This window comes from Pseudopodoces humilis, chromosome 7 (assembly GCF_049639895.1).
Source record: "Pseudopodoces humilis isolate 2021_Gansu_Grassland_sample_001 chromosome 7, ASM4963989v1, whole genome shotgun sequence".
Classification (NCBI taxonomy): Eukaryota; Metazoa; Chordata; class Aves; order Passeriformes; family Paridae; genus Pseudopodoces; species Pseudopodoces humilis.
Window position 1 is genome coordinate 5,988,927 of NC_142206.1, and position 15,060 is coordinate 6,003,986.

Consider the following 15,060-nt stretch of genomic DNA (forward strand, 5'->3'; position numbering starts at 1 on the left):
AGCTGCCAGATTCCTTTATTCTGCTTTTGACTATGTGCCATCTACCTAGTTTTCTTTAAGCTAATGCTAGAATTGGACTCCAACATAAAAAAGCATGAATGTTTCAGCTGGTCTGGAAACTATTTATATAAAAGCTTCCCTCACCTGAACATCCTAGGAATTTGGAGAATATTGCCAGCATCGAGCCATGAGCTGCATTTTATTTCTCAAACTGATTTATGTTTGTTCTTATTTGAGCTAAGTGAGAGCAGCTATGTTAAAATCACCAAACCACTCTGAAGAAACATGGAAGATCTGATGGCATGAAAAAAGACCTTAAAAGCAATGATGTTATTTAGATCTGCCCATGTTGTGCTACTGGTGCATTTCAGTGAACTGACCTCAAAACTCAGTTCCCATAATCATAACTCTCCTTAAACCCTATGGAGGATAGTTATTTGCTCTTTCTTTTTAAAACAATATGTAATTTAAATAACTGAAGAAGTTTAATTAGCAATTTAATAATTAAAGCTTTGTCTAAGCATTAACTTGTAGCTTTATAATTTCTTCTGTGTCTTTATATTTCTTTCTCTGTGTCTTCCAGGAGAAAACTCCTGCAGACCAGGATAAGACAGCGATGGACCTGGCTGCTGAACAGCTGAGGTTATGGCCAACCCTTAATAAACAGACACAGCAGGAGCTAGTCCAGAATGAGGAAAGCACAGTTTTCAGCCAGGCCATTCATTTTGCCAACCTCATGGTCTACCTGCTGGTACCACTGGATACAAGCAAGAATAAGCTGCTGAGAACATCAGCTACCGGGGACTGGGAGAGTGGAAGCAACAGCATTGTCACAAACAGGTGAGTATCCAGGTGCTCATCCAGCAGGATGGACCATGGCTTGCCAAGTGGCTGTACTCTAAAAACCAGATTGTTTCAGCAGCTTCGCTTCCTTTCAAGTTCAGTAGTTAAGGAGAGTAGAAGTCTAACATGTTTCCTCTCAAATAGCAGAACTTTGGAGTGATTTACTTCCATTTAAAGGAACAATGTATTGTCCCAGTGAGGATTTTTAATCTAGTGATGCAGATGTTGAAGACAAATATGGGTGAGAAAGAAAACAGCAGCCCCAAACCCACTCTGTTAGTTTTTATATAACTTGAAAAAACCACTGTATGAACCTAAAATTAAGAAAGCATTTGTATAGTATCTATAAAATCTGCATTTCTGTGCAACAGCTGCAAAGGAGGAAAGGCACTGAGGTCACAAAAAGCAAGAGGGCTAAACCACAATGGCAAAGGTTAAATTACTAAGGAAGCAGTAGGAGTATAACACCAGTTCCATTCATTCCTAGCATACAAATCCAGGACATTTCATAACAATTTCATAACATTTCCTCCCTCTTTGTTTATTGTCTTCATTATCACCTCTCTGTACAAATTCTCACTTGATAAAATTATAGAACACTATGTGAGAACACTGGCATTAAGTAAAAGACTATCAGGATGAAACTCCCCCTGGAGTTACTAATTTCTGCTGACTAGACACCTCTAATCTCAGGCATTAGGACGTGCTCAGTAGCCTGCTTGTGGTGTATGTTGCAATCTATGAATTTGGCCCCAAATATTATTATGGGAGGCATTTTTAGACATTCAGAGTACATCTCCCACTGACTTGCTTGCTTATCTAATGCACAAAACATTTTTCTTACGATCCTTTTAGCTTTTGACTGCTTTGCTCTGCAACCTAAATGTACATTTAATGTATCATTTTCTATATAACTGGATATTTGCTTACCACTGGTTGCAAATATTTTGCTTGACTTTGAGGAGAAAACATAGAGCTCACTTCCAAAAAGCTATTTTTTCTCTTCTGGGCCTATCTGTGCCAGACTCATGGAGAGAAAATTGTCCTATATCACCATTCATGAAGTTCTGGCAATGAGAGTGCAGTGTAATTGTGGTACCACCATATGCTTTTAGCAAGGTTTGCGAATTGTAACTGGGAAAAAAACCCCACGGCTTGTCAGTGTCTATCCAAGTGTCATATGTGCATCACCAGCTGAATTGTTCCCACTTGTTACTGCTTTTATTTATGCCTGTAGCATTGCGGGCAGCGTTGCAGAGAGTTACGACACTGAGAGTGGGTTTGAGGATTCAGAGAACAACGATGTTGCAAACGCAGTCGTGCGCTTCATCACCAGATTTATTGACAAGGTTTGCACAGAAAGTGGGGTCACACAGGATCACATCAAAGGTCTGCACTGCATGATACCAGGTGAGAATTGTCACAAGAAGGTGCTTTATAGTCCTTTTTTCTTTTCCTAATTAAACAAACACATTTTCTAATTTGATTTACCTTCGGATAAGTTAGAGTGTAAGATTTCTTCTCCAGACTCTAAATGCTATTGAATCTCAGATAATTCTGTCCTTGATGTCAAAATTTGAGGGTTTCAGAATTACCAGAGTTTTAATTACTGGGCAGCTTTCTCTTTTACATTGTGTGAGACTTAACTTATGGTATTCCTGCTCCCCAGGCATTGTAGCAATGCACATAGAGACTCTGGAGGCTGTTCATCGTGAGAGTAGGAGGCTTCCACCAATACAGAAGGCAAGTGTTATGAAACATATTTGTATTCTTTACAAATATTAGAATCATGAAATCTTGTCATCTTTTCTTTCCTCTCATAATATTACGAGGAAATGTCAAAACGTTAAAAGAAAATTTCCACCAGTGATAAATAAAATGCTTGGCTTTGGTCTCATGAAATATGAAACCAGTAGAGCCAGACTTCTGATCATAAACAAGCTGTTGCATGCCCACTGTTTTTGAGACCCATTTCTCTTCGTTGAGTCCAGATTCCCATCTCCCTTGTTTAGACTCAGTATCATAACAATTTTGTTTTCAAGCTTTTAAAACCAAATATTATTACTAGCATGAGGTATAACACTGATTTACACTTACACTTCCATTTATTTGCATCAGCCCAAAATTCTACGGCCAACTTTACTGCCAGGAGAAGAATTTGTTTGCGAAGGTCTCCGTGTGCTGCTGGATCCTGATGGCAGAGAGGAAGCCACAGGAGGACTGCTTGGAGGTCCTCATATCCTCCCTGCTGAAGGAGCTTTGTTCCTTACCACTTACAGAATTATATTTAAAGGCACTCCTCATGATCAGCTGGGTAAGAAAATCCAAACATTGTGGTCCTTCAGATAGGCAGGATTTTGAGCTGGCCTCTCCGCCTGTTCAAGCATCAACATCATTAAACAGTTTTTTTCAGACACTGGAAGCAAGTGAAAGGAAAAATATTCATGACTTGGAATTGTATCTAAAATTATTGCTTGGAAATAACAGTATTTTCTTAATATGTCAGCTCTTCTGAAGGATAATTTTTCATGATTTAACATGTGCCATTTCTAAGCAGATTGTCATTCAGAAGTATAAATTTATTTGGAAAGTTCATGGTCATATGTAAAGATACCAAAGTATATAATTTCTGTTTATAGGTTATATATTGCATTATGAAATCTGAATAAACTTGAAATTGTTTCTTTACCCCCTACCAACCTAGGTTTTGGGGGTGCATTTCCATTATGTAGAAGGATTCAGAAGGAAGGAGAATATTTTTCTAATCATCACAGCTGAAATAGATTAGAAATTCAGATTACAAATGACGCTTTAGGAATTTGCCAACTTTTCAGGTATTTTTGCCTGAAATTAATCCTATACCATCATGTTCATGTTGCTTTGTATTTACTCTTGTTTATTCCAGTAACAGTGTGAGCAGAGCAGAGCTGCTTGTGTGATCTAACAAATGTCTGTGTTGTATCCTCAGTTGGGGAGCAGACCGTGATCCGGAGCTTTCCTATCGCCTCCATGACCAAGGAGAAGAAGATCAGTATCCAGAACCAGCTGCAGCAGAGCATGCAGGAAGGGCTGCAGATCAGTTCAGCCACTTTTCAGGTAAAAGGAAGTTTTGTGAAAATTTATGTGGCTACAGTCAGCTCAAAATATTTACAAGCAGCACTTTGCCCTGGTATTTGTGAAGAGTCCGGTTTTCTGTAAGGTCAACAGACAAGGCAGAACTCATAGAAACCCTGGCATTTCTTGGCCCACTTGATATTTACAGAGGGTTGCTATTTTCACATTGGATTTCTTTCACTGCTTTCCTCACCTATTTTGGAACCAGAAAAGGGCTGGTTTGAGTCCAGAATCTCTTCAAGTAAGTAGAGGCCTATAGGGAGGCTAGTGAGAACCTGCTTTCTCTCTCCTCCAGCTATGTGGAATCAATATGGAAAAGCTCTGAGTATTGCTTTCTTCTCAAGGCTTGTCACTTCACCATTCATAAAAGCTTCACCATCTTTTCTTTAAAATCTATGGGAGAAAGTTATGGGATGTCACACATGGAAGCTGCACTTCCAGGAATCTTTAGGGTAGAACCAATGACAGGCCCAGATCTTGGAATTTTCTGTAGGATCCCCAGGAGTGTGTTCAACAAACGTGTGTGTTGCAGGGCAATTGATGGAGATGGACTTGTAAAAATTAGGAATCCTGAAGTCTTTCCTGAATTTTCCTTCTTGGTCAAACCCTAAGAGATCAAAAGCTGCAAGCAAAGAATTTTGTATCATGGACTGAAAGTAGACTGCAGTGCTTAAGATAGGAAATGCTTTGCTGGGTTGACTGACTGCAGAAGCATATTTTCATTGAGAACAATAACTCCAACATTTGAAAACATAGCAAAATTTGCTAGTTCCTTACAATAATGAACATTATTTAGCTAATCATCCTTCAAAAATCCTCTTCAAAAGCAGAAAATTAGGAATGAAAATGAGTAAAACAAGCGAAAAAAAATTGTTCTTGTGGACTTCTGAGAGGACTTTTATTTTCCAGAAATCTTTTTACCAGAATACTTAGCATGCTTCTATGATGTGATAAATACAGACACAGCTCAGTGTTTTCAGAGCTGGGTTCAGGTCAAACATCATCTTTGCTTTTGTTTAGCATAGTTTTGTGTTAGGTTATGAGAACAAAAACAATCCACAAACAGCTTTTTCTCTGTCCCCTATGTAACAGCCAGGGTTCAATATGGGATGAAATAGCCCCTCCCCTTTGTTTATTAATTATGATTTTCAGATGGGTTTTTGTGCAGCTCTGCTGTGTGATACCTTTAAAACTTCGGATCAGTGTAACCCTGAAAGACTGAAGAGCTCCTTTCAAGGAGGTCCTAGAACAGCAGAGCCATTAGTCATTTGGAAAGTATTTACAAAACAAGTGAAATTGGAAAAGCAAGGATGAAATCCACCTCCTAGATGGCAAGCAAAAGAATTTAAAAGGTGTCTAGGTATGCACTCAGAAATAGAGCTCTATGTTATTTCTTTGTTTGCTTTCTCCACATTCTTAGAGTTCTTTTGGGCCTGTTTATGGATTCCGTATTTTCTGTCTCTTATTTGTTTTCCCCGAATTGTTGACTTCCTTTCAGCGGAGGATGATTGGATTTTTTTTTCCCCCAGAACCTTTAAAAAAAGCATTTTTATCAGGTGGATGGTTCAGTGTTGAACAGCACAAGGTTATTTCCTTTTTAAGGAGCAGATTTCACTGACATTTTTGTTACTAGCAGTTTTCTATACTTTACAAGGTGAGGCCAAAATTGGAACATCGAAGTAATAGAAATATAATGGCTCTGACGTATGAATGTTGAAATTGCTGGCTTGCTGAGTCTTTGAAGTGCATTACCAACCTCAGTTCCCAGTGTAGGGGCAGAGCTGGCAGACTATTTCCCAGCTAAGCTGTCCCATGTGACCAGAATTTGAACTGCTGTAGATGTCTAAGTGCCAGCACTACAACTTGGAATAACCAAAATATTTTGTATTTGATCTTACGAGAATTCCAGATGCTGCCTAGTGAAGATACCTTAGTATTAGGACATAAATTTAAAATAGGAAATAAAAAACTCTTAAAATGTGTAATAGCAGTCAAAATAAATGAGACATATGTACATATATCTGTATTTTTTTGAAGGGCATAATACTGTGTAAATATGGGTATTTGCTACTATATTTTAGAATCTTTCAATTTCTGAAATTCTCAGGTTGTTTTCCAGTTTCTAACATGTCATGTTTTTAAAACACAGTTAATTAAAGTAGCATTTGATGAAGAAGTAAGTCCCGAAGTGGTGGAAATATTTAAGAAACAGTTGATGAAGTTCCGTTATCCTCAGTCCATCTTCAGCACTTTTGCCTTTGCAGCAGGGCAAACAGCACCACAGATAATTCTACCAAAACAGAAAGAAAAGAACACTTCATTCCGGTACAGTCTTCCTTCTTTTTTCTGATGTTCTTGGTTATCCCAATGCATTGAACAGCCTGAAAGCTCTGCACCTGTGGAGATCATGTCAAAATATTGATTGCTGTTTTGCATCTCTTTGTATTTTGCATTTCTTTGTATTAACAGGTAGACAGATGTTTATTTGGGATAGGAATGATATTTTTTACCTAAACTTCTGGCTGCAGTAGATTTGAATGAGCACTTTATTACATTTTGAAATGCACAAAATAGGAGTAGCGTTTTTATTGAACCAGCTGCATCATTAGTCTGTTCCAGAGTAGTAGCTCCTGTGATTCTCTATTGATTGGTGCATTGTTGACACAGGAAATAGAATCCCAAGCTAGTCATGAAATCTTAAAACTTAAAGGTAATTTCTATCTTTCCTGCCTTTCCTTTGGCAGCTTTCTAGATTTATCACATTACTGGCAAAAAACCACAAACCTAAAGAAAGATGATATCTGCTTATTCATTACCAGTAGGAGAAAAGACACAAATTTATCTCAAAGTAGTACAATTTTTGTTTAAAAACTAATATAGGAAGCAATTTTTTTGAAGTTTGTAGTTGTTTGTATTAAGTGAAAAAAGAATAAATCTTTTTTATTTGTGTTCATCATAAAAATCTGTAAATGCCATCAGGCAGAATCAGATGAATCTTTCCAAATGCTTTTGTTGTTTTGAATTTCTAGTACCTTCTCCAAAAGCATTGTGAAGGGAGCAAAACGTGCTGGGAAGATGACAATTGGGCGCCAGTACTTATTGAAGAAGAAAACAGGCACGATAGTGGAGGAAAGAGGGAATCGGCCTGGCTGGAATGAAGATGATGATATCTCTGGTAACAGTGTGACATTTTATCCATGTTGGTTAATAAATCTATCCTGTTAAAGCTTTCATTCTGGTGTATTGAATGAGAAATGCCTTCAGCAAGAAAATGAAGGGTTTTCCTAGTCAGGAAAGAGAAGGGTTTCAAATCTGTGCCTTTAGTGAGTGTTTTCTTTTGCAATGAGAAGAGGAAGTTGACTTAATTCAATGGTACAGCAAAGTACAAGATTATTTTTTAATTATCAAACTATTTAGATATGATATCTTTTAGATCATTTTTACATCATGCTAGCGGAGATGAAACAGCACAGAAGCATGCTGCAGCTTCCATTTATCTCTAGACATCTGACATCTGCAGCTAGTCTATGATGAGGAAGCAGTAACTGGTGAGGTGCAAGAAGGAGCAAATGGAGACTTTTGTAGGTGTGGAACTGGCAAATGATTTCTGAAAGCAGCAGCACTTCTTACTACTGAAAATATCACTTCCCATATTTTTGGTTGAAATTGTTTTGGGGTAGAAGGTAGAAAGGGGTTTGGGTATTTTGTGCAGTTTGTGTGATGGTGTGGAGTTTGACTTTCCCCAAAAAGCCTCTTTTCCTCCCATATGCTGCTGTCTGTAGAGCCTTATCTGGACCACTGCTAATTTATAATAAACCACTAGAGGGAACCAGATTCTCCTCTACATAAACAGGTGTTGTTTTGTCAAAGCATTCATTCTTTAAAAAAAAAACAGAGGCCTCTCAGATAATGAAGTGTTCTTCAAACATTGATAATTTCTTCCAAACATCAAACAAGCCAAAGTTTCCTGTTGAATATTTGGTCACTGAGCAAGTCAACTCATGTGACTTAGGAGCAGATGTATGATAGTTGTCTAAAGCAGGACTGAAGCCTCTGTTCTCTCTGAAATGGAAGAAAACCAGTCCAGGCGAGCTTAAAAATACTGTTTCTCTTCTTTCATTCCAGATAAAGTGATGAGAAATAGGCAAAAAGAAAGGTTTGGGAAACACAGGGTGTCTTTAGCGTGCTAAAGAATTACATTCTTAATTGAATTTCCAGCATCTTCCTGAAGTGCTGAGTTAGCATGTGTTCTAATGTTACATGTTCCTCGGGTCAGAAACAATTCTGCAGGCTGTACCTGGGTGATTTTGGGGTGATTTTGTGTCACCCACAGACACCAAGCACAGTCATACCTGTGTATTCAGTCTCTTAATGACAGAGAAGTTTGAAGAGTTTTTGCATTGCTGATGCACAAAACAATGGTGTTGATCCATGAACATGGGTGCTGTATATGGTTAGTTATAGTCACTTTTTTTCCTTCCCTAAAAAAAAAATGTAAAATTATAACTTGGGAGTCTGTAGGCCTGCTGCTTTTCAGGTGTCTTGGCTGGGAATGTGTTAAGGTGACCAAAGGCTGAGTTTGCTTTTCTTTCCATGCAGCACTGGCACATCAGGGACAGGGAGCTGTCAACAGCAGTGACTCTGCTTCAGACAGAGCCCAGAGAGCCACGGGGAGGAATCACTGCAATTCTTTTGATATTGACTGCTGTGACTTTGGCTTTGGCTTTGTTTTTGTCTACTTTGCAAGTCTCAAAAACTGAAGTATAGGAAACTATGCAGGTCTGCCAACAATGAACTATCTACAGCAGGTGATGCACTGTCTTAAAAAAGAAATGTTAAAGATAGGGCCGGAAGGAACTTCAAGAGATCAAGCAGTCCAGCTCTGCCCCAAGGCAAGATCAACATACTTCATCTGTTCCTCATAGGTGTTTGCCTAACTTCTTCCTAAAAGCTTTCAAAGGTGAAGGTTCCACAGCTCTAGGCAGCTCATACTAATACTTAAACCATCCTTAATGCTGGAGAAAACAAGCAGTTTTCTGAGGTTCAGGACTAAACATCATCTTGCTGCAATTTAAACCCTTCATTTCTTACTCTGCCATGTATACAGAGAGAAGAGATGAATCCCCTCATTCTGATTGCAATGCAGAATGGATTTATGATCTATTGTAATATTCCTCTGTTGTCTTCTGAATGTTAAATCTATGCAGTTCTTTCAGTTCTTTATTAGTCTTGATGGACTTCTGATCATCTTCATTGCTCTTTTCTCAGGTTTCTTTAGGTAGCCCATATAGAACTTGCAATGCGATTTCGAAAACTGGGCACAGTACTGTAGTTATCAGTTGTTGCCAATGAACATCTAATTTCCCTCAAATTCCTCTTCATCTCTTTGTTTTCAGACTTTAGAATCTCTCTATCATTAGTAAATTCTGTTACTTACAGTGCTCATATGGGTGTGTTCAATAAAACAAGAGACTTTGAAGCCTTCTTTTGAAAAGAGTCATATCTCAAGAACAGTAACACAGAGGGATTATTCCTTGTATTTTTCAAAAGCAAATAAATCACATTAAACTTGAGACAACAAAATATGTCTTCATCTCCCTCTTCAGCTTAAGGACGTGGATAGGAGCTCTTAACTTTAGCTTGCTATGCAGAGGAGAGTGTTTTGCACAGTCTGATCACCAATGTACCTGCTTTCATGGGAGAAAAATCCATTGGGGAAAAGGTGTTTCACAAAGCACACCTTTATCCTGAGACAGTTACAGCTTTCCATTCAAACCTGTTAAATACCAAGATTTTGTATGACCCCAAAAAAGTATTTCTGAAACTCATTTAAAGTAGTTTGCCATTCGTGCACTTCATACTTCAGGTGTTGTGTGACTTCTTTTTACCATGACAAATATGAAAAAAAGAGGAAAAAGAGGAGAGATCCAGAGTGTTCAACTTTATTATTTAGACCAAATAGAGAATTTTTTTTTCTTTAGCTGAAAGGGCAAAGAAATTTTTTCATTTAGCTTTTATACTAAGATGCGCAGAAAAAAAATCCTAGAGGTACTAGTCCTGTAAATTCTGAATGTTGTCTACTGCCAGTAAAATGTTAATTATAGCATAATTTTTATTTTCTAAATAAGTTTAAATTCCTATTTTATGAAATCCTGTTTTAAGTTTAAATCCTCGTGTACTTTCCAGTGCCTCATCCCTGAAGAAATACTTCTCATATCCACATGTTTCAATGCTTCAGGTGGTAGCAAGTGTCTGATACATGCTGTGAGCAGTAAATCTGCTCTCAGAAGTATTTGGAAATGCTTGAAAGTGTCACTAATAGGCAGGTGGCAGATTTTGTACAAAGACCTTGCTTGACTTGAATTTCAGAGTAGTCTGAACTTGTGACATAGTTTTTTATCTCTCATGGTTGAAGTTTTTTTTGCTTTGGAAAGGGCAGCTGATATGCACGGCTGAAGAAAGCTGCTGCCTGACATTGGAACTGAGACATTCAGAACCCAACAGTCATGTCTTGTTAAATTACAACACTGAAACATTTCTTAGGCTGGACCAAGCCTTAAAAAATTGTTACCTCTTCTGAAGATAGTTTGAAAAAAAATTGTGTGGTTTATTTTTATCTTGGATCTGTAATGAATCTGTAAAGAATTTGTAAGTTGGTAAAGAAATGATCTGTCTTCAATTCAGTTCAAATGAATATGTGAGATAACTTTCTCCAGGATTGTAGCTAGAGAGATGTCAGCCATGCCAGTCTCAAGCACGGTAGGTAACTTCATGCTAGTCAGGTTTGATGACTAAAATACTATTTTTAAATATTATTAAAATACTATTTTAGTGTTTATAAACTCTGTAAACTGTGATTTGCATGTCCTGGATCTTGCCGTTGATCGCTGAGAGCAGGACAGACTTGTTTAGAAGAAAGTAGCCATGTTTGCTGTGTAACTGCTGGCCTCCCCAGTAAGACTTTTCCCTTTAGTTTCAGATGACAGCGAGCTGCACACCAGTGGTACCCTGAAAGCATCAGAAAAATCAACCATGGAGCAATTAGTAGAAAGAGCCTGTTTTAGGGACTATCAGCGTTTGGGGCTGGGGACCATCAGCACTAATTCTTCTCGCTCAAAAACAGAATACTTAAGAATAACTGCACTGAACAGGATGTATTCCCTCTGCAGGAGGTGAGTTTACCAATGAAGTAGCTGAAACTAGAGGCACATGTACACATATCTGCATTTATATATTTGCATTTAAAATCTCTTCTGTTCCTAAATAAAAAAGCGAGCTTCAGAAGCAATTATAAATAACTATTCTCTTCAAATTAAAAAGTATGTGTTGGAATTGACTTCATGAAAGTATTTACTTCAAAAGTTTGTCATGTGTTGAAAGTCACATGCTGTGTTTTAGCACATCAGTGTTACTAAGTCTTTTTTTTTTTTTTTGTGAAAGCTGATGGAGTTTACTGACACTGCCCACAAAAATTCCTTTTCATACAAAAGCCTATCTGCATGAGTCATATCAGAATACATTTGCATTCTCTAGAGCCAGTTTAGGCTGGTCATTGCTTTCATTATGGACAATGGAATTGCCAGGAAGAAGGGCACAGAAGAAAAATACTAGATCCTTTCTTGTTTTCTGACTTGTCTAGAGTACTAGTTTTGTTTAGTCACCATGGAATACAATGCAGATGAAGGCATGAAATCTGTCCATTTTCATTATGCTTTGAACATTATGCAGACAGCCCTTTCCCCCCCTAAAACCATGAGCTTTTAATATTCTCTAGGCTTTTTTGAAAATATAATTAGTATCTGAAAGAATTACAAATCTCAGGATATAAATACTTACCTACTGCTATATTACTGTGGTTGCTGTGTAGACTGTAAATACCATGTACATTTATTTTATCTGAGGGCAGTTGAATAAATGTCCAAGAATTGAATTTGCAGAAATAGTGTATATTGTAGAGAGAATAAAAGCTGTTTAGTAAGCAGTAGCTGTTTCTTGTTCCTCATCTTAGTTTCTCCTTACACATGATACTGGCACTTGATTTTTTGGAGGAGATAGAAAATCCTATTTCATATTGCTTGAATCCTTCTTTCACTGACATGAACAAAACTACCATCTTCTGTGTTTCCTATCTTTAAAGGTATTATATCAGTAATTTCCTGGTCTCTCAGTGGATAGCAGTGTTTTAAACAGAACAAAAGATGCAGTGTCAAGCACTCTATTCTATTAGTCTGACTGTAAAATTTAAACATATTTTTCCATAAACCAAAAGCTATTGTTTTCATTGTGATACTTTAGGCAATCTAACATTCTTTCCTTTCAGTTCTCATATTTCATATACAATTGTCAAAACAGAAGTACTGCATCATTTGCGTACCTCAAAATTCTGTTTTCTGTCATGCTTAAAAATATGGCTTCATTGTAGTGACAGATAAGGGATATGCTAAGAAGAGAAATAATACCAAATAAAATATAACCCTAAATGGAAGGTGGTTAGTAATGACAGTCTTAAAAAAATTTCATAATTCAATTTCTAGTTAAAATGCAGTTTGCTTAAATTAACGTATTTGCTAGGCTCGAACTAAAAATTACTTTACAAATGAAAGTAATTCTAACAGTTAAGGTATATTTTGTTAAGATGCGTTTTCAACTTGTCATTTTAAGAATTTTTTTTTTTTTTTTCATTGCTGAGCATTTTGAAAGCAATTTTAATTGTTGAGTTGGGTTTGTTTGTTTTTATTTTGCTGTTGATGCAGTTATCCTGGGCTGCTGGTGGTGCCCCAGTCTGTGCAGGACAGCAGCCTGCAGAGAGTGGCTCGCTGCTACCGCCACAATCGCCTGCCCGTTGTCTGCTGGAAGAACACTAAAAACAGCACTCTGCTGCTGAGGTCTGGGGGCTTCCATGGAAAAAGTGTGGTGGGCCTCTTCAAATCCCAAAACACACATCCCACGGGTGAGTTGATGCAGCCAGGCTTTCTGGAGAGGGAATTTCACCTGGAAACGTTTATTGTGCCAGAGGAAAATCGGTGATTCTATTGAATCAAAAGTCTCAGGATATCAGTGGTTATCTGATATTATTAGCTACTGTATGTCAACATCCTGAACGGTATGAAAGCAGTTCAAAAAATGTGAATTAATAATTTGGACAGGGATTGGATCAACACAAGATTTATCAGAATAGTTTTTCAGGAGAATGTAATGTTAGGGTAACATTCATTTTGGATATAACATTTGTTGACTTCCATCATTCACAGGCAGTGTTTAGGATACTTCTGACTGCCTGGATTTCCATCTCATGCTGATGGCTTTTTCAGAGTTAATTTCAAGCCAAGAACAAGTCTGTATTTTCTTTAATCAAACTGATAGTTGTTTAGAAATTATTCCAGAATTAGGCCATAATTTTTCTTTCTGGAGGAAGAGGAAATGCGAGGTTGAATTGGAGTACTAGAAACTCATTAAGGCAGCAAAGAAATTCTTTTGTCCTGTTTATGTTTGGGTTTCTCCCCAGTAATGGCTAGAATGCAGCTAAAAGTTTTGACTCTATTCATGTTCTATAGAATTTTTCAAAACCTCTAAGAAGCATACTGTACACTTATGCACAAGTGCCATAAAAGTAATTTGAAGATTTAATGATTTAAATATTTTTTACATAGTCCTCCATAATTTTTCCTTCACAGAATACCTTGGTGAAAGTCACATTTTTCCTTCTTTTTAAGAGCAATTTATATCAGACATAAGGAGTTTTTGTGTGTATCAAATGCACCTTTAAAATCTCATTATTTCAAAGATATTAGAAAAATGTTTTTAATGTTAGTGTCTGGACTGACTATTAAGGTTAATTTGAGAATCACTAATTATCTACTGAATATTCATTGCTATAACATTGATTGAGTGTATCTCTTCAGTGATTTGTGGGAGCATTTTTTTAGTTGGAGTGATGAGCAATGAAGGCAATGAATTGAAATTTATATAATGCCTTTTTCTGGAAAGGATTAATAAAATGAATCAGTGAAGTACTACCCATAGTTGACACAGCAGCTGCCAAAGCTGATGGTTACACCAGTTCTTCCATGTGCTCATGGTGTGAATCCCAGGCATGGCAATTCAAATGTTAAATCTTCAACTGATTTAACACTGATTGTCCTGGCTGAAATACAGATGAGGCATCTTGAGCCTGCTACAAATAGAGAATAAACTGAAAAAAAACTTGCAGGAATAATCTCAAAATTATGCAAAGACAAACACTTTGATGTTTTCTGTAGTAGTTTCCTGATGGTTTCTTTTCTTAATTTTATATAACCTTTTATATTGCCATTGCCATTTGTCCAGCAGAATATTATGGAGTAGATAAATGGATTGACAATAGCTGTGTCTGACACTTGCTTCTGGAGCTCCTGTTTCTTTTAAAGTGTGAAGAAAATGGAGACTTCCCTCAGGAAGGTGCAGCAAGGAAAATGGAGAATATTTCTAGGGTGCTAATCTTACTCTTAATGAAGTTGAAGCTCATTGAAACAAAGCTGATGAACAAAGGTAGTTACACACAGCTGCCTCAGCAGGAGTTGTGTTCAGAGAAGGAAAGTCTATAATGAAAAGCACCTTGTGAAGCAAACTAAAAGGACAAAGATAATCTGAAATTAAATTCAAGCTGACAAATTCATTCTTTCCTAATCAGAGACTTTACAGGGGTAGATTTTTTTATTGGTCAGTTCTGGATTGATACAGAGAAACAAGGAGGGACTGCTGGAACTTAATTTTTGTGATTTCCTGTTACGTGGTGTGTTACGCAAGTTTTCAAAGCATAGTGGGAGGTCAATATGTTATATAAGAAGCACAGAACATATCTTTAGAGAAATTGTGCGCAGTGCTTAATTTCTGTGTGGAACCAAACTGCATGTGCAACAGAATTGTATTTTCTAACGTCTGTCCAAAAAAAAAATTATTAACAGATGTTCAAATATGAGATGGAGAGTATATACCTCCTTTTGAAATGTTCCTTGAAATCTGCAAGTTGATTTCTGAATTACTTTGACCTCGCTGGGAATTTTGTTGCAGAGCAATGTAGTTCTAAATATGACATTCTACACTTAGATTAGCATTTATTGGTCA

At 37.2% G+C, this 15,060-nt stretch overlaps 1 protein-coding gene across 6 annotated transcripts in view; it reads left to right on the forward strand.

Annotated features, from left to right (window-relative positions):
* Positions 1-15,060, forward strand: part of SBF2 (SET binding factor 2) — a 232,027-nt gene that overhangs the window by 183,480 nt on the left and 33,487 nt on the right. For all 6 annotated transcript variants that reach the window (XM_014257906.2, XM_088057519.1, XM_014257910.2 and 3 more), the window contains 9 exons: positions 584-840; positions 2,081-2,253; positions 2,513-2,586; positions 2,962-3,157; positions 3,812-3,939; positions 6,107-6,282; positions 6,987-7,132; positions 10,931-11,129; positions 12,711-12,907. In XM_014257906.2, the coding sequence (XP_014113381.1) occupies positions 584-840; positions 2,081-2,253; positions 2,513-2,586; positions 2,962-3,157; positions 3,812-3,939; positions 6,107-6,282; positions 6,987-7,132; positions 10,931-11,129; positions 12,711-12,907 (1,546 nt within the window). The remainder of the gene's footprint in view (positions 1-583; positions 841-2,080; positions 2,254-2,512; positions 2,587-2,961; positions 3,158-3,811; positions 3,940-6,106; positions 6,283-6,986; positions 7,133-10,930; positions 11,130-12,710; positions 12,908-15,060) is intronic.